The sequence below is a fragment of the Myotis myotis genome, unplaced genomic scaffold (genome assembly GCF_014108235.1).
Source record: "Myotis myotis isolate mMyoMyo1 unplaced genomic scaffold, mMyoMyo1.p scaffold_m19_p_1, whole genome shotgun sequence".
Taxonomy (NCBI): Eukaryota; Metazoa; Chordata; class Mammalia; order Chiroptera; family Vespertilionidae; genus Myotis; species Myotis myotis.
The window spans coordinates 147,212,149-147,230,920 of record NW_023416313.1 but is presented as its reverse complement, the minus strand read 5'-3'; the positions used below and the strand labels follow the sequence as shown (position 1 = coordinate 147,230,920).

The 18,772-nt window shown below is 45.8% G+C and overlaps 3 protein-coding genes across 13 annotated transcripts; 1 reads left to right on the top strand and 2 right to left on the bottom strand.

The window, feature by feature from the left end:
- Positions 1 to 1,609: 1,609 nt before the first annotated feature.
- On the top strand, positions 1,610 to 4,664 carry TSSK4 (testis specific serine kinase 4). The gene is made up of 4 exons (XM_036354737.1): positions 1,610 to 2,270; positions 2,582 to 2,796; positions 3,168 to 3,549; positions 3,977 to 4,664. The coding sequence occupies exons 1-4, from the start codon at positions 2,046 to 2,048 to the stop codon at positions 4,157 to 4,159; spliced, it is 1,005 nt and encodes a 334-aa protein (XP_036210630.1). The 5' UTR covers positions 1,610 to 2,045; the 3' UTR covers positions 4,160 to 4,664.
- Positions 4,665 to 5,192: 528 nt separating this feature from the next.
- LOC118678732 (charged multivesicular body protein 4a) lies at positions 5,193 to 11,797 on the bottom strand. Of its 11 annotated transcripts, none has more exons than XM_036354608.1 (10): positions 11,133 to 11,797; positions 10,957 to 11,017; positions 10,777 to 10,887; positions 10,336 to 10,443; positions 10,140 to 10,235; positions 9,902 to 10,060; positions 8,836 to 9,093; positions 6,334 to 6,448; positions 6,048 to 6,183; positions 5,193 to 5,633 (listed from the first exon to the last, which is right to left on the bottom strand). In XM_036354608.1, the coding sequence occupies exons 1-10, from the start codon at positions 11,167 to 11,169 to the stop codon at positions 5,575 to 5,577; spliced, it is 1,140 nt and encodes a 379-aa protein (XP_036210501.1). In that variant the 5' UTR covers positions 11,170 to 11,797; the 3' UTR covers positions 5,193 to 5,574. The 11 variants fall into 11 exon arrangements, 9 of the variants coding, with proteins under 9 accessions (XP_036210501.1, XP_036210520.1, XP_036210529.1 ...); XM_036354627.1 differs by having other exon boundaries at positions 10,336 to 10,438; positions 11,133 to 11,224; XR_004975005.1 differs by lacking the exon at positions 5,193 to 5,633 and adding an exon at positions 7,150 to 7,299 and having other exon boundaries at positions 6,156 to 6,183.
- Positions 11,798 to 11,952: 155 nt separating this feature from the next.
- NEDD8 (NEDD8 ubiquitin like modifier) lies at positions 11,953 to 18,614 on the bottom strand. The gene is made up of 4 exons (XM_036354722.1): positions 18,446 to 18,614; positions 13,054 to 13,101; positions 12,806 to 12,888; positions 11,953 to 12,315 (listed from the first exon to the last, which is right to left on the bottom strand). Exons 1-4 carry the CDS (start codon positions 18,461 to 18,463, stop codon positions 12,219 to 12,221), a joined length of 246 nt encoding a protein of 81 aa, XP_036210615.1. The 5' UTR covers positions 18,464 to 18,614; the 3' UTR covers positions 11,953 to 12,218.
- Between the last annotated feature and the right edge of the window lie 158 nt (positions 18,615 to 18,772).

Here is an 18,772-nt window from a genome sequence, read left to right as displayed (position 1 = left end):
TTAAAAACACAGGCAAGCCCTAACTGGTTTGGCTCAATGGATAGAGCATCGGCCTGCGGACTGAAGGGTCCTGGGTTTGATTCCGGTCAAGGGCACATGCCTGGGTTGTGGGCTCAATCCCCAGTGGGAGCCATGCAGGAGGCAGCCAATCAGTGATTTTCATCATTGATGTTTCTATCCCTTCTCTCCCTTCCTCTGAAATCAATAAAAATAAATTTTAAAAGGTCAAGGTGGGGGGGAAGGAGACATATGTAATACTCTTTGTAATACTTTAAGCAATAAAACAAAATAAAAAAATATATTATTGTTATAGAAAAAATAAGAATAAATAAATTAAAAAAAAAAGAATTTGTACTTGATTCTAAGGAGAATGGGAACATATTAAATTGTTTTAAATGGGCCTAGCTGGTGTGGCTCAGCAGTTGAGCATCAACCTAGGAACCTAGAGGTCCCTGGTTTGATTCTGGATCAGGTCACATGCTGGGGTTATGGGTTTGATCCCCAGTGGTGGTTGTGCAGGAGGCAGCTGATTGATGATTTTCATTATTGATGTCTCTCTCCCTTTCTCTATGAAATCAATAAAAATATATTTTAAGAAATTGTTTTGAATGGATTTAAATCAGGTTTATGCTTTGGACTTTAGGGTGAAGTAGAGTTTAGGGTCATGGAAAGCCAGATAATGTATTTCAAGGTTAAGAGGTGGAGTCTACTTCTCCACACCTTCAATCTGAGTGATCCTTGTAACCTTGTAATTGTCTTTACTCTTATAAAGATGTTGAAGTGATGCTTTGTGATTTTAGAGCCTAGCCTTAATTGGTCATGTGACTTGTGATTTTTTTTTTTCTCTTGAAATTCAGTGCCACTGTGTGAGGGAACTCAGGCTTGTCTGCTGGATAATGAGACCATATGAAGCAGAAACAAACCATCCCAGCTGAGATGAGACCAATTAAGTCTAGCTCAGTTTGCAAAAATAAAGTTGTTTTAAGCCCAAAACAGAAAAATGTATGAATTTTAAAATTAGATTCTTTAGAATTGCTTCTACAATACCTTGCAATTCTCTTTAATATTCTCACACTCATTGCCCTAGCGCCAGTTTGGCTCAGTGGATAGAGCGATGGCCTGTTGACTAACCGGTCCCAGGTTCAATTCCTGCCAAGGGCACATGCCTGGGTTATGGGCTCTATCCCCCGCCCCCCAGTAGGGGGCGTGCAGTAGACAACCAATCAATGATTCTCATCATTGATATTCTATCTCTCTTCTTTGAAATCAATTTTTTTTAAAATTCTCACACGTTTTTTACGCTGGATATAAAGTCTGGGAGCACAGGGTCTACTAGCCTTGTTGCTTACTTTATCCCAGTACTCAGCACGCTGCCTGGCACATAGTAGGTGCTCAATAAACCTGAGTGGTTGGCCCTAGCCGGATTGGCTCAGTGGACAGAGCATCGGCCTGAGGACTCAGGGGTCCCAGGTTCGATTCCGGTCAAGGGCATGTACCTTGGTTACGGCACATACCCAGTAGGGAGTGTGTAGGAGGCAGCTGATCGATGTTTCTCTCTCATCGATGTTTCTAACACTCTATCCCTCTCACTTCCTCTCTGTAAAAAAAATCAATAAAATATATATTATAAAAAATAAATAAACATGAGTGGTTGAAGTGACCATATCTATGGAGGAGTCTCACCAGATTGTGAAGGTGCTCCAGGAATGAATATGTTCCAAACCACTTCATTCTCAAGCCTTGTGGCCAGTGGTGAATAGGTGAATTGTGATGTGTGCGGAACATGGGACCTTGGGGAATTCCGTAATCAAGAGGAGAATGAGTAACAACAGCTAGTGGAGACAAAGAATTCTCCCTTTTCCCCCCTCCATGTTCCCAGTGGAGAGCTGAACCCAGCATCCCAGATTTGTGTGACTGCACAGGCAAGCATTTGGAGACTAACTTTATTTTGGTACCCTAGCCCTCAGTGGCTCAAGGTGTTGGTTTTCTGAGCAGACAGGAGGCTCTTAAGTAGCAAAGCTCCCTGCTCTCAGCAAGCCCAGCACATGGGGAAGGGGGACACCCAGGAGGCGGCACCGCCCACTTCAGCCTACCGCTCTGTCATGGAGGAGTACGGTTATGAAGTGGGCAAGTCCATTGGCAATGGCTCCTATGGGACAGTGTATGAAGCTTACTACACAAAGCAGAAGGTCATGGTGGCTGTCAAGATCATTTCAAAGAAGAAGGCCTCTGAGGACTATCTTGTCAAGTTCCTGCCTCGTGAGATACAGGTTAGAGAGGGTACAGGAAGAGGGAACTGGTACCAAGCTGCTTAAGGCTTCTCAGAAGAGGTATGGCTAGGAGGGGATGGGGCCAGAAACCCCCAAACCAGAACTGATATAAATTCCATCTCTTTCCACTCATTCACCTTCAGCCCCTCAAAAAGGAGACATGCAAAGCACAGGGTTTGCCCACAGGCCACCAAACCCTCTTTTGTTCCTGTTGCAAAGTTCTATGAAAGTAGCACTGAGAGAGCAGGGGGCTGGGAGCACAGCCAAGGTTCTCCCTTCCCAGGCTTGATGGGTCCCTCTTCTGGGGCCAGGTAATGAAGGTCCTGCGACACAAGAACCTCATCAACTTCTACCAGGCCATCGAGACCACGTCCCGAGTGTACATAATTCTGGAGTTGGCTCAGGGCGGCGATGTCCTTGAATGGGTCCAGCGCTACGGGGCCTGCTCTGAGCCCCTTGCGGGCAAGTGGTTCTCCCAGATGTCCCTGGGCATCGCCTACCTGCACAGCAAGGGCATCGTGCACCGGTGAGTGTGCTGCCACCTGGACTGGGGCCTTTGGGCTCTCAAGGGGGTTTTATGCACATTTCTGCCGTTTTTTTCCTCCTTTGACCTCCCTTCTCAGTATCTAGGCCCATTCATCCATATTTTTTAGCTGGTCAAGAACATTTATTAAGTACCCACTGTGGTTAGAGCACTTTATGCAATGGTGAGCTCCCAGGGTCCTCAGATACCATCCTCTTACCTCTTTGGGCTCTGCTCACAACTCCATGGCTTTCCTTCTACTTTGTTTTCTCACAATGGCATCTCTCTCGCACTATGCCTTTCCCCATCTCTAGCCTCTGACCCCTGGCCCTTCAGTTCTGAGTCTAATACTAAGTCCTCTCCCTGACCCCCAGCTTTTCTGCTCCTTGTAGGGACTTAAAGTTGGAGAATTTATTGCTGGACAAGCGGGAGAATGTGAAGATATCAGACTTTGGCTTCGCCAAGATGGTACCTTCTAGCCATTCTTTGCGTAATAGCCCTTCTTTACACCAAAGGAACTATTTTACCCACCTCAGCCAGACCTACTGTGGCAGCTTTGCTTATGCCTGCCCAGAGATCTTGTTAGGCTTACCCTACAACCCTTTCCTGTCTGACACCTGGAGCATGGGTGTCATCCTCTACACTCTGCTGGTTGCCCGTCTGCCCTTTGATGACACCAATCTCAAGAAGCTGCTGAAAGAGACTCAGAAGGAGGTCACTTTTCCACCTAACTTGTCCGTCTCCCAGGAGTGCAAGGTGCTGGCTCTCCCAATCATACTGAGGACTCCAGGGACCCACAGGGAGGGAACCCAACCTAGGCCTCCCAACGCTAGAGAAGGCTCTTCCCTACCAGAGCCATCTTGCACTCTAGCCCCTGCCCTAGAATAGTGGGAAGGACTTAAAGGGCCAACCACTGGGTTCTGCACCTTAGATGTGAGTGGTGAGCAGGATTCACCTATCTTTTTAGGCCAGAAGAGGATTATGCAAGGGATCCCCCCAATGAATCCATCCTTCTCTTCCCCTCCAGGGAGTTAAAGGCTTGGTTCTTCAGGATAAAATCAGGGCCACAGCCCTTCCATCAGAGTGGTGTGATGGGCTATCCTGCTTCTTTCTTAGGTCCCCTGTTCAATGCCTGTGTGGCATAATGGGAGGCTCAGCCAAGACCCCTCTCTCCCCTGCCTAGAACCTGGTCTTCCAGACGCTACGTCAACCCAACAAGCGTGCCACCATCCTGGACATCATCAAGGATCCATGGGTGCTCAAGTTCCAGCCTGAGCAACCCACCCATGAGATCAGGCTGCTTGAGGCCATGTGGCAGCCGCTCAGCACGGCGAGTCGTCGCACATCCTTGGAAATCAATATCTGAAAGTGGCTGAGGCAGGGGTTGAGAGAGGAGCAAAGCAGGAAGGGTTTGGGGCTAAAAATCTTTTATACCAAAAATAAATCTAATTCTGATTAGTTTCATTAGTTGGGGTCAAAGATATTCTTTCCTTAGGGAACCTTAGCAGGGAACACTGCTGAGGGTAAGAGGTGATTTCTGCCCAGAGCCTGTGACTAGTAATCTTGATAGCTGTTAAGTCCACATTGTCATTCACAGTGTAGCTTATATTTGGCTCATGGGGGAGGGTGTGCTCAGATGAAAACATGCTTTAGAGAAGTTCATTATTCTGGCTAAGTACATGTTCACTATTTTACATTTCTTTGCACTTTAAATGGTCAAGTCATAGGGTAGAGGCCCTGGTTGCTCTGTTTGGTCATGGCTCTGCCTCTGTCTATAGTCTAAAGGGATAGCATTGTGTTATCAAGCTTGGCCAGTGGTGCTCAGTGGTTGGAGGTCACAGTCCGATTACAGTTTGGGGCACATGCCCAGGTTGCAGGCTCAATCCCCAGTAGGGGGCAGCTGATCAATGATTCTCTTTCATCATTGATATTTCTTTCACTCTCTCCCTCTCCCTCCCTCTCTGAAAGCAGTATTTTTTTAAAAAAGAAAAGTAATGGTTATCAGGATATATGAAGTATCTTGTTCTTTGTCACTCCTCTAAATTCACTATTGAAACAACCCTAGTGAATCATAGCCACATACACTATTGCTCCTAGACAGAAAAGTGTCAGTTCAAACCAAGTCTACTAACTGTGGGTTCTGGATAAAGGAAAGCTACTTTCCCCTTTATCCCTGTATTCTCCTTCCCTATCATTAATAATGGGCTTTGCAAAAAAAAAAAAAAAAAAGGGGGGGGGTAGTAAATTATGGGGCTGTCTTGTCAGACGCTGACAAGGGAAACTGATGAGGGAAGATGCAGAGAAAGCTCCAGTTCTAAGATAAGCAATAGATGGCAGTTTCCTCAGCCACAGCTCTAGCAACTCTAGGACAAACCAACTTGCAAGATGAACCTAGTAGGTAAGATATTGGAAACATTTATTCTATGTTACAATGCCCCTTCATTACTCCTGTTAGTATTCATTGCCTGAAACAGCTCCAAGTTTCAGGTATAGACAAGGCCGTATAAGCACTAGGATTCCATCTGCCCAATTTTATTGAAGACAAGGGCACTGTAACTGCTATCAAAGAGAAGGGAGCCCAGGGGCTCCTCCCACACCAAGATCCTTCTTCAGAGTTGATACAAGCCAGGGACTGGAGGGCAGCAGACCCTTTCTCAGGCAGGGCTATACCACCACCCTCAGCAGTGCCTCCCAAAAAGGCTATGTTCCTTTAGCTCAGCACTTGGCACTTAAGGAAAAGAGATCAACGAAGGCAGCATCAGGAAGATAAGCCCAGACTCATCAGGATACCCACTCAGCCAACTGCTTTAGTGCGTCCTCATCTTCATCCGCCTTGGGAGCTTTGGGGACAAGGATATCCAGAGAAAGACATGTTAAAGCCTCAGCACCTTCCAATCACCCCTTGCTACAGCACTCAGAACCTGCTGAATTCTCTCTCCCCAGCAAAGAACCTAAAGGTTTGGCTTCTGCTTGCTGGGCTGCTGCTAATCCTGTATCTTTGTGCACATTTTTAAAAGGTGCCTGTTTTGCACAGCATCTGCAGCCCTAAACCAGGGTACACAGTTTGCTGAGTGGAGCACAGACTGGATTTCGGTCCCCTTTCCCCTTTAGCCAGGTGCCCTTACAACAACCTGTGCAACTTTAGCAGCAGCCCTTTCTGCCTGGTTCCTTAAAGGCAGGATAGATGAGGAACTCTCTCCCCATATCTATCCCACCCTCTCAAGTTCTTGAGACATCAGAACAGCCCTGAGTACCTGGCCCTGCAGGCAGATGTGTAGAGGGTACACTGGGCAGTTTGACTGGGGGTTCTTCCTCCTTGTCGCCCACATGTAACAACTCCCGAGCCAATTCCTCTTGTTCCAGCTCCTCTAGTTCCTCCAACAGTTCATCCTAGATAAGATTCAAGACGAAGAAAGGAAACTTTTGCTTCTAAAAACATATCATGTTCCCCTCTAAACTTGCCCCCCGATTCTCTTGGACATTGTTTTTTGGATGGTCCCATGCCTCCTCCAAGACTTCCTGACCCTCACTCCCAATCACCTCATCCACATCATCTGCAAAGCCCACAGGCCGAGAAATGGCATCAGAAATCTGCTGGGCCACCTCCTGTTGTTCTGTGATGTCGGCCATCAGTTCATCCACCTTGTCAATGTCCCTGAGAAGAAGATATATAGCCCAGAAATCAGGCAACTGCCCCCCTGACTTTCTGATCTCACATGAATGAAGCCCCTTGTCTGTGGCCTCACTGATAAATCCATGGCTAGCAGGTATAAGAGATCCCTGGAAAATTGTAACTAGGCAAGTTACAATGGCAAACTGAAAAATGGCAAGAATCCACATGGGAATGGGGGTGGGGCTGGGAACAGATTACACTCCCTTTTCTGAAGAACCTTTAGAAAATTAGGAAAATCATTTTTCCTTGCTAGAAAGCTCTGGCCAGAAAAGAGATATTCTGGCAAGAAGAAAAGGAGGCGGACAGAGGTCTAGCCATCATAGGTGTCTATACTCTAGATTCACATTCGGAGAGCTTTTACGATCCAAAGCCTAATACCAAGCTACTCTCCTGTGCTTGGGCCCCCTCCCCCCATACCCACATGTCCTGGTAGGCTTTCTTCATGCCATGGGCAGCAAGCTCCATGGTGCGAAGCACTTCTGCATTGGTGGTGGCATTCTCAATGGCTTCACGCTGAAACTCCAGGGTGGATAATGTCCCATCCGTTTGTGCTAGCTGCTGTTCCAATCTTTTCTTCCTCCGCAAAGCCTGTAGGGCAGCTGACCCAGCCCACACCTTGAACATCAGAGTCAGAAGCCCCTGCTTCCCACCTGGGTCCTCCCTATTGGCACCTTTCCCGTCACCTCTCTTATTTTTGGTCCCATGCTTCTTGGCTGTTTGGAGCTCCTGTTGAATCTTCTTTTCCAGAAACTCCTGTTTCTTGATCAGTATCTTCTCCGTTTCCTTCAGTTTCTGTATCGCCTCTTCGGGGGTTGGTCCCTTCTCCTTCTTCCCTGGAGTCCAATAGAGAAGGCCCATATTGTGTGAAGGGGAAAAATTAACCACCAATCATGGAGTGCACGGTATGTGCTAGGCACTTGACTGTGTTATTTTAATCCCAAAATGACTCTACAACAGTGGTTCTCAACCTGTGGGTCGCGACCCCTTTGGAGGTCGAATGAGACCCTTTCCCAGGGGTCTCCTAAGACCATCCTGCATATCAGATATTTACATTACGATTCATAACAGTAGCAACATTACAGTTATGAAGTAGCAACGAAAATAATTTTATGGTTGGGTCACAACATGAGGAACTGTATTTAAAGGGCCAGAAGGTTGAGAACCACTGCCCTACAACGAACGGACTATCTTCACTTTACAAATGTGAAAACAGGCACAAAGACACTAAACATTTTTTGTCTGAAATCACAACTAGTAAGAGATTGAGCAGTGATTGAAATGTGGCAGTATGACTTCCAAAGCCAGTATTCTTTTGCTGTCCAAGCTGCCTTTTCAAGTCATTTCCAGCTTTCAAAAAAGTTTTATAGACTTTATTTCTTAGAGCAGTTTTAGGGCCACAGCAAAATTGAGTGGAAGGTACAGATATTTTCCATTTGCCCCTTGCACCCACGTATGCATAACCTCCCATGATCACATCCCCCACCAGAATTGTCACTTTTTATAATCACTGTTCCATTTGCTATCCTAGGAGATACCCAAGGTCCTGACACCACAGGTTTAAATGGAATGAAGTACAGGGGGCTAGAGAAAAAAAAAAATTAAAACCTGATCTCAATTTTTCCTTTCATCTTCTGCACTTCTCAGTTCTTGCCCTCCGCCCACAAATCTGATGGCCCTTGCCTGCTTAAAGTCCTTCCATACTCTCTACTGCCCACAGGATAAAATCCAAAGCTTTAAAAACGAGACACACAAGGTCCTCTCCCACTACACTTCCTTCTGCTTTCTCTTCCCCTTCAGCCCACATATTCATGGAACTACTCTTCCAGCTAAATATCCTCTTTCCACCTTTGTTTTGCGCACACACGCGGTTCCCTCTTCCTGGGGCAGCTCAGTTCCGCACCTGGCATGCTTCTAGCCTGCTGGACCCGGACACCTGCTGCTTCTATGCTTCCCTGGTTCCACGAACATCACCGTGTAGTGCACACTCTACTGTAAATGCCAGTTTTGCTTGTCTTCCCCCGTCAGAGAGGAGCTTTGAGAAGGCCCCTTTCTTCAGCACCGCAGCTCCCCTCTTGCCCAGCACCAGGAGAGCACCAGAGTTTTGGAAAGGACTGGAAACTGGCGTCGGAACCTAAACCGTGGGAGCCGGCACTGCCGCCGTCCTCCACCCCGAGCCTTCCCGGACCCAGAGCTCTTCCTTCCGAGGTGGCGGACGGCGGGCCGGCGGCGCCTGGCGCTCTGACAAGGCGGGGCCTCCTGCACTGCAGGCCTTGCGGGCCATCACCGGGATTTTCGGGAAAGCCTGTCCCTGGGTTTCTTCCCCGCCTGTCTCCCCCACCCCGTCCCCTTCCCCTGTGGCCCGTGCTCACCCCTCCCGAAGAGTCGGCCGAGACCACTCATGGCCCCTGCCCGTCCGGCCTCTGCCCCACGGCGTCCCGCACACTTCCGCCTTGTTCCTGGGAGCCTGCATCCCAGCGCTCAGAGACCCGCCTCGGCCAATCCCTTCTTGGGGCTCCGCTGCGACATCACCCGGCGCCAAGGAAGCCACTGCTGTCACGTGACGCGAGCCACCAGCCCCAAACCCGCAAGCTCGGTTCGAAGCAGCCGCTTCAAACAGACTGTCCAACCTACGAGGGAAGGGGGGCGGGGGGAGGGGTAAGAGATCAACCACAGGACTTGTATGCGGAAAAGGGGCGCGCCCTACGAAACTCTCCGCAGGACCTTGGTATGGGCTTAACCAATGGACACAGACAGGGGTGGGGGTGAGGGCATGTGCGGGGGGGGGGGGGGGGGGGGGGGAGCGGGGAGCCGCCTGGGAGAGATCAATGGGGGGAAAATACTTATGTAATACTTTAAACAATAAAGAAATTTTAAAAAAGAAGTACAAATTAGTAGTTACAAAATGATCATGATATAAAGTACAGCAAAGGGAATATAGTCAATAATATAAGTATGTATGGTGTCAGGTGGGTACGTGAAATATTGGGGGGATCACTTTGTAAAGTATATAACTGTCTAACCACTATGCTGTACACATGAAACCAAAACAAAATAATATTAAATGTAAACTGTAATCAAAACTAAAATTTTAAAAATAAAAAATAAATCCACACACAAATAAAAAAAATAAAGCAGCCACTTCACTTTGAAGAATAAAAAGGCTGCCCCCCCCCCCGCCTCCTCCCCCCAAAAAAACTGTTTCCTGGAAGGAAATGTGCAGGGGACAGTGGAAGACTTGGCTCTTCATGCCCTGGACAGCTCAGGAGAGGGAGTGGGGACAGAGTCCTGGGTTTGCCACAGGCTGTAAGGCAGAACCTGGTGCAGCCTAACCCTCACACTCTGGTAGCCAACCCTGGTCCACACGCGAGAAAAACCACTCCACGCTGTGAGAAGATTTCTGGTCACACAAATACACTTTATAATTTACACGTGCACCTGAAAATGCCTTCCTGGTTTCCTTGAGTTTTATGCCTCAAAGGAGGCTCCTCCGCAGGACTGGACCTCAGGGTCCAGCGTGGGCCTTTGCAAATGTCTCTAGTCCTTGAGTCAGGACTTGAAGACTCATTCCATTCTGAACATGAATGCAGGTAACACCTAGAGAGAAAAGAGATATTTTACCCCTCGTTTCTCCCAGGAACCCTTTCTTCCCCCTTTCCCAAATGGTTATTCTCACCACTCAGTACCCAGTTTGCTGACGTCTACAATATTCCGCTTCTCATCATCAAAGAAGATCATCTGGGAGAAAGGAACTCCAGTCTTCTGCTGCAGCCTGTGCAGGGCAGGGCAGGGGAGTAACCAAGCTGGCTTCTTAGTTCTTCCAGTCTCTCTGCTCTTCTCTCCCCCTGCTTCTACCCTCATCTCCCTCATACCTCTCAAAGTGTGTGACCTTGCTGCCTTGATAGATTTCCCTTTGAACAAAGTATCTGGCAAGGTCAAAGAGCTCCAGTAGCTGGTTGGCCCCTTCTATTTCACCTGTCCTGCAAAAAGGTGTAACAGATGCAATCAGGAGAGTGGAGGGCCCGAGCTGCAAGTGAAGTTATGTATCACCAGCGGGAAATCAACTTGCTATTTCCCCAGGATGGACGGATAGGCTTTCTAGGTCCTTATTCTACTTCCAATACTTCCTGACATAGGTGGCGCTAAGCCAACGCTGAATGAATAAAAGGCACAGGGGAAGTCATAATTTTAAAAATGTACAATACCTGCAAATTTTCCACCGCCTACATTTTTGTAACCAAGGGTCTACACAAGAAGTCTCACGCATGCATCTGTCAACATTAGATTGAGGGTTTTTTTTCAGTTGTTCTTACCGTGAAGCAGCTGCCATGGGCACCCCAAGGCCTCGAAATCGGTCCAGGACCTCGGGCACCTCTGGGTACAGTCGGATGGTCCTGCCTTGCCTATCTCGTACAGTCCCATCACTGGAGAAGGCGAGAATGCACTCAGCTCCGGCGCAACCCTCTGGCCCGTCCTCCCCAGCCCGCCCTCACCTGCTCTTGTGGAATGGGGGGTCTACGTGCGTGTCCACCCAGAATGGCCAGAGCGTGTAATCTGCGCGGGGAAGAAAGGGAAGGTTCAGCCTGGAGGGGGCAGGGACTCGAGAACTGGAACTGGGGTTTGGAAAAGGAGCGCGCCCTACGAAACTCTCCGCAGTAGGGCCCCTCACCCAGATCGAAGACAGCGAGCTTAGGGAGCGGCGCCATCCCCGGCGCCCACGGGCTGCGCGCAGGGAGGCGGGGCCTTCTCTGGGGCCACGGAGCAACCCTCCGGCAGCGGTCGCCTGAAGGCCGTGCAAGGGTGCCCTCTGATGGTGGAGGGCGGGAAGGACGGCAGCCAGCGCCAACCGACCGCGCGCGGGACCACAGCGGTGTTTCTCCTTCCCTTACTTCTCTGCTTCACGGTCTCCCGAGGTTCTACTAGAGGCAGACCTTTCTCTGGCACCGGTCCCTCACCTCACCTCACCAACTAAGACAAGTGGTCCATCATGGCTGTGCCACTCCTCACCCAGCCTCTGTTCTTATCAGCGTCTCTCCACAGGATTGGGCCCAGAGCCCTCAGCAATACTCCAGCCATAAAGAATGTATCTGTAACACCCTTCAGGCCTTTCTCAGGTCAGGCCCAAATGTCCAGGAGGTCCACAACAGGAGATAATTCACTCTCCTGGTTCCGACCATGTCAGCAGGATGATAGATGTACAACCAGTTTGGGGGGAGAAACTGATTTTCATTGTTTGCCAATTACTATAAATATTCTACCATGGCCAGTTTCAAGCTACCAACATGAAGTTACTTAATTTGGGGTTGTAAAGCGATGCCAATAGTTAGCTCTCATGAACTGGTGAGACCTGGCACCACTGACAGTCTGGTAATCATTCTGAGGGCACATTCCCTTCCATTGTCCTACTCTCTCAGCCTGGTATAACTGGGTGTGCATTGAGTCCATTTTGACTTCAGTCATGTTTGTATAACAGAAGAAAGATTCCAGGAGGCCAGGAAATATTTTATTGGCAACCAGGGACATAGCCATAAGAGAGGGAAGTACACAGGACTGCAACTAAAACCCAACAGCCAGCAGGGGCCATTTGGGACAGGAACACTGCATCCTGGGGTCCTCACAGTCTCCTACCCGTAGACACACAAGACTGGGCATCCAGGAAAGGGGGCAGTGACTCTGGTGTCCCAGAGAGTGACAAGGATATATGATGCCTCATCACGAGAGACAAGGTAAGGAGGTAAAATGGAGAGAGGGTCCATCACTGCCTAAAGCCACCTCCTCCTCTTAGAGCCAACACCAGGTGGAGGACTGAACCACCTAGGATTTTATAATCAGCTGCTGTCTTCTCATCATTCCTGCAGGAAAAGAAGGCATAAAAAGGATTAGAAAAATCATCTAGAACAGGGCTTAACCTGGGTTTCATGGATCTCTCGGGGGGGGGGGGGGGGGGGGCTGGGGCTGTCTATAAACTCAGATGAGAAAAAAAAGTTACATCTTTATTTTTACTAACTCCTACCTGAAATCTAATATTTCTTTAAATTGTGAACATAGGCAAAATCCATAGTGGTATTAGCAATATGGGTAACCTATTAACAATAGAAATTAGATATTTTCACACATTACAATTATTTGCAGATATCTTGAAAATATTTTCAATATAATTTGCTTCTGTAATTCTATGTATTTTATTTTATGTCTGCAGAAATCTGATTCGGAGAAGGGGTGCATAGGCTTCCCTAAATTGTCAAAGGGTCTAGGCCCCAATAAAGAGAAGCAGGCCGTCTCCATATTGGCTCCCTCACCTTCATTAAGATTGCCACACCCTCATTTCCATTCCAAACTCACATCTGTTTACCACTGTAGATAAGCCGCTGCTGCTGTGGAGGGATTCCCTCTTTCTCTTCCACACGTTCCTTGATTCGTTCCACCTTAAGGAGTACAAGTAGTCAGGGGCTACCCGTGGTAGATACGGGTAGGGCCATGGAAGTGGAAAGAACAGAGCTATGCAGACAGCATGAAAGCAAAGGACTAAGTTCATCAGCATACCCAAACAAATGTAGAGAGATAGGCATGAAGATGTGTTGGGGTATTACCTTATCTGTGGGTTCAATGTCAATCTCAATCTCCTTTCCGGTCAGCGTCTGAAACAGGCAAGGGTTTCATGAGTCCTACAGGCCACTGTATAATATTTTTCTTAGGTAAAAATGTCCTATCCTGGTCTCTGGGGATCTACTACCTTCTAAGAGATGTACATTCTTGGCAAAGCTGCTCTGAAGAATTGGAAGGCGTTGACCACATCTAAATTCATCAAACATTTTTAGGCTGTGGAAATGTTTGAGAGGGCAAGATTCTGTGAATCATTTGACCTTAGTCCCACAGGTCATTTCACATCCCCCACCCCACCCCACTAGAATCCATGGTATTTTTGCTTGACATAGCAATGAGAGGTATCCTAAAGATAGCATTCCTTTGAGTCAGAAGGATGTTGTTGTATATCAGGGTAGAAATTAACATTTAGAGAATTCAAAGAATTCTCAAGGATATCAGAGATCACCTCTGATTAACTTAATACTAGAATTCAACATTCTATTCTCCCATATCTTCTCCAGACTTCTGTGTAAATCCTAAATTGCAGCTCTGGTCTTCTTGACTTCTTCCATAGGCTAAGGGCTGCTGACATCCAAATACAATATACTAACTGTACACTTAAAAATGATGCCCTAGCCCTAGCAGGTTAGGCTCAGTGGATACAGCGTCGGCCTGCGGACTAAAGGATCCCAGGTTTGAATCCGGTCAAGGGCACATGCCAAGGTTGTGGGCTCGATCCCCAGTAAGGATCGTGCAGGAGGCGGCCAATCAATGATTTTTTTCTCATCGTTGATGTTTCTTCTCTCTCTCCCTCTCCCTTCCTCTCTGAAATCAATAAAAATTTATTTTTAAAAAATCTAAAAAAAAGAAAAAATGTTGCCCTAGGCTTAGTGGATAGAGCACCAGCCTTTGGACTGAAGGGTTGTGGGTTTGATTCTGGTCAAGGGCATGTACCTTGGTTGCAGGCTCGATTCCCTCCCTTCCACTCTCTCTAAAAAATAAAAAATAAAAAAATCAATGGGAAAAATATCCTCGGGTGAGGACTAACAAAACAACAAAAAAGTACTTACCGTACCAGTACCTATGAATTATTTTCATAGATGAACACACAGAAAAGACTAATCAAGGGTCTAGATCTTATTACCAATTGACAAGAAAAACAGGTAGAAGAGGAATGTATTAAAAGACAACATGGAGATGTAATCAGCAAAATCCAAACAGAAGGAAACTCTATGGGACAAACAATATAGTTTATTCAACAAGAAAAAAGAGAGAAAAGGGTGCTTTACAGGTTTGAAGAGTTTAAAATACATATCAACCAACTGTAATGTATGACTTTAGTTTAGATTCAAACTAACTATAAAAATAAATGAGACAAAAAGAGTATATTTGTTGATAGTAAAAAAATCACTGTTAATCTTTTAGGTGTGATCATTATGGTTATATTAGGAAAAAAGTTATTTTTTACAGCTAAATACTGAAATGTATGAGTAACATGCTGGGATTTGTTTCATAAAACATCAGCTAAGGAGGATTGGTGAGTGTAAATAAGATGGACCATGAAATTATAGTTTTTGAAGCTGGGTAAAGGGTGCAGTATGTCTTTCTCTATGCTGTGATATATGTTTGAAGTTGTCCATAATTAAAAAGTAACTGAACAATTTTAAAAGATATTCTTTATATATCATGCGATACTAGCTTCTTCCCTCAGATCTGCTCACTGTGACCCAGGAATGCATTCAATGCTATTTAACAAGTCTATGATGAACTTAAGCCCAACACACTGCTTTAGGTGCTGGAGGGGATATAAAAGAAATTAAGTGATCCAGCCTTTGCCAACAATATTTTCAAGTGAAGATTTACAATCAAGAAACACTGAGCCATATAATTAATAGAACCAGCCTATATATACAAGGAAATGCCATATTGAATACTACAGTCCAAATACAAGGTGCAATGTCAAAATGCTATGGTGAGTGAAAATCAGCACTGATTAATTTAAACCTAAATACAATAACATTTCACACTCACTATTATAACTAAAATAAAAATGGCTGATATGACTAGCAAGGGTGCAAAGCAGCTGAAAAGTTCATTCATTGCAGGTGGGAACGTAAAATGGTGCACCTGAAGAACTGTTTAGCAGTTTCTTTTAAAGTTACATTATCAAGCCCTGGCTGGATAGCTCAGTTGGTTAGAGCATTCTTCCGATCAAGGTTGCAGATTCGGTCCCCAGTCAGGTCGCTAGAGGAAGCAACCAATGAATGCATAAGTAAGTGGAACAACAAATCAATGTTTCTCTCTCTCCCTAAAATAAAAAAAAGAATACATTTTATATATATATATATATATATATATATATATATATATATATATATATATATATCTCACATGACCTACTAATTCCATTCCTAGGTATTTATCCGAAGGGAAAACATATGTCCACAAAAAGACTTGTATAACAATGTTCATAGGACTCTTATTCATAATGGCCAGAAATAGAAACAACCAAAATGTTCATCAACAGTAGAATGGATAAACAAACTGTGACACTGCCATCCAAAGGAGTACTACTCAATTATAAGAAGGAAGTAGAGACATACTCAACAACAGACATAATGCTGAGTGAAAGAAACCAGACACAAAAATTATGCATTGTAATTCATATGAAGTTCTAAGACAAGCAAAACTAACCTATGGAAACTTTTAGAGAGTAGGAGTGGAAATGTTCTAGATCTTATGGTTACATGAGTAGAAACCGTGGTTAAAAACTCACTGAACTGAACCCTTGAGAATTTTGTGTTTTATTCTATGTTAAAAAAAAAGATTTGAGCCAGCCAGCTGTCAACCTATGAACCAGGAGGTCATGATTAGATTCCCAGTCAGGGCACATGCCCAGGTTGTGAGCTCGATCCCCAACGTGGGGTTTGCAGGAGGCAGCCAATCAATTATTCTCTCATTAATGATGTTTCTCTCTCTCTCTCTCTCTCTCTCTTTCTCTCTCTCTCTCTCTCATTCTTCCTTTCTCTCTCTGAAATCAATTACAAAAACATATTTAAAAAAATATTTGAATGAGAAAAATAGGGCTTAGATAGTAAAGATGATTGCCCAAAGTTATCTGCTAAGAGGGTACTAATGCAGGATCTGGGGTTAGGGAGCAATATGATGAAGAAGTTTAAAGATCTGTACACTATGATTTTGTATATTATGTCTCAATTTAGACTCTAGACTTTAGAGAGGGCATGGCCATATGAAAACCTGGTTGGAGGCATCACACATGAATAAAGACATAAGTTAATGAGACCCCAGACCAGAATAAGTGTAATGGGAATGAAAAGAAAACCAAGCAAAAAGAAATATCAAAGGAAAAATTAGGTTCTAAAAGAGAAATTACTCTAAAGAACTGAGTTCCAGATACCTGGTAGATTTGCAGGATCAATATATGAGTATTGGGGAGCCAGCTTAAGAGAGATGATGTATTTAATTTTAGAAAGATGACGTATCAAGAGAAGATTTAAATCAGAAGGACCTGTAAAGGGCTGCAGAAAAAGATATGGAAGAAGTCAGCTAAGGGAAGAGAAAAGTTGAAAAATTAGTAATTTATAAAGGAGTCCTGCCAATAAAACCTATCATTTATATAACTCACAGCTAACTAACCACTTTTATATGTATTTAATGTATACAGAAATGTAGCAAACAACCACCAAAAAAGAGAGATGAAGGACAGAGAAACCCACTTAAAGGTAAAAAGGAAAGTGTTTCAGGAAAGGAAAATGACAATTTCAGAGAAGTACTAAATAAAAATTAATTCAAAGAGACAAAATCTAGAACCTTGCTACTCAAGCAACATCAGCATCACATGGGAGCATGTTAAAACGCAGAATCTCAGGTCTCATCCCAGACCCACTGAATTAGAATCAGTATTTTCACAAGATCCCCAGGTGATTCTTAAACACTTTTAAGTTGAGAAGCCCATCTATAACAGTATACTTTTAAACTGCAGGTCTCAACCATCAATGGGTTATGAAATCAACTTAGGATAGGATTGAAATGTCAAAGCAGATCACACATAATAAGGTGTGTGTTTTTTTTGGGGGGCGTGTCTGAGACATGAGGTGAAATTTTTAAATGTAGATTGAGATTTTAAAAAGAGTTTCCAAAACACTGAACATCAAGTATAGTAATAACCGTTTGTTGGGCTAACAGTATACTCAGGGGACACAAAAAACCCTATGCATTGAAAAGAAGATAAAAGCACTGATCTGCTAGTGTTCTTCACACTTTTTGACAGTGACCCATATTAAGAAATACATATGAACTAGTAACGCAACACTTTTACCCAGAAGTATACCCTGACATTTCTATTTTCTTCTTCTTTTTTTTAAATTATTGCTCACGACCCACTGAACTCTTAAATTGACTTCACAATTAGCGACTCTTTTATAGGCCACTCCTCAAGTCTGAAAAACAATATAGTTTGGCCATGCCGTTTGGCCTCAATCCGTAGCTAAGAGGTGGTTTGGAAGAACTGAAGAGGTTAAGAATGGCTATGATATACAGCAAATACACTAAGGAGCTGATGAAATAACGATAGACTTACTCAGAAGTAAAGCAGTCAAACTAATGTTGCACTGCATCGATTGTTAATTTTTGTCTGTCTGCAGGTACAAAAGAGGAAATAGCAGGTAGGACTGGTGAGGGTTGGGAATTGAAAAATAATGGGAGTTGAGAGAAGATGAAGTTAACCCTGCCAGTACAAGAACTGGGGCACTGGTAACGAACCAACCCGCCCCCGTCACGGAAGGCAGGCTGGCCCAGGATGCCTGGCTCAGAAAGGCAGGTCCTGCCTAACACTCCCAGTTTGGGTTCCTGAAGGCTGGCTGAGATACCAAACCTTGACGACAACCAGCAAAGACTAACGATCTAGCCTTGGAACCACCCTCTCCCCCTTCCTCCCCTCACCCCGGTTCCCAGGCTGACGTTTTTGTGCTGTGCTCGGACTGGGAGAAGCAGGTAACCTGGGCACGAAGCACGGAGATCTGGGCTTATTCCAAGAATCTAAGGGAGAGTGGAGCCAAGCTGCTGCTAGGTCTTCTCCCTGGGCGCGGGGGGGTTGAATACAGCGAGAACCCTGGCAAAGGAGGCCTTCAGGGTCATGTCACGTCTGGCGAGAAAGCAGGAAAGACAGAAACCCCGCGGTCACTTAGCTGGGCCAGCCCCTCGCCATCAAAGACGTGAAGAGTCCCCCCACTTCCCATCACCCCTCGCGCGGAGCCCCGAGGGTGTCAGCGCCCTCAAGGCTCGGGAAAGGCGTGGTTTCCCTTCCCCGCTTCTCCCGTAAGGCACAGCGGCCAGCCCAGTACCACTGCGTCTTGGCAAAGCTGGAGATGCTCCCACCTTCACTTTAATTAGCATCTTCTTCCGATATTGGGTCTGCACACAGATAAATTGCTGCTTCTACCGCTGCGGTGGCTGCTGCCGCTCCCCAGCACTCTGTCGGTGGGAGTCACTTCTGCTTCCGGGTCATTGGCTGGCTCCACCCCCCCTTCTTTCCCCGGGGTTCCCCAAAGGCTCAGAAATGCTCCCCGCGTTCCCTTTCGGTGGCGTCCTAAAGAAAAAGAAGGTGGCTAGCTTAATTAGAGCAGAGGTGACGCCTCCGCGACTCTGAGAGTCCCCAGCGAGCAGGGTCGTGGTAAGACGGGGCGGAACGAACTACTTCTCCCA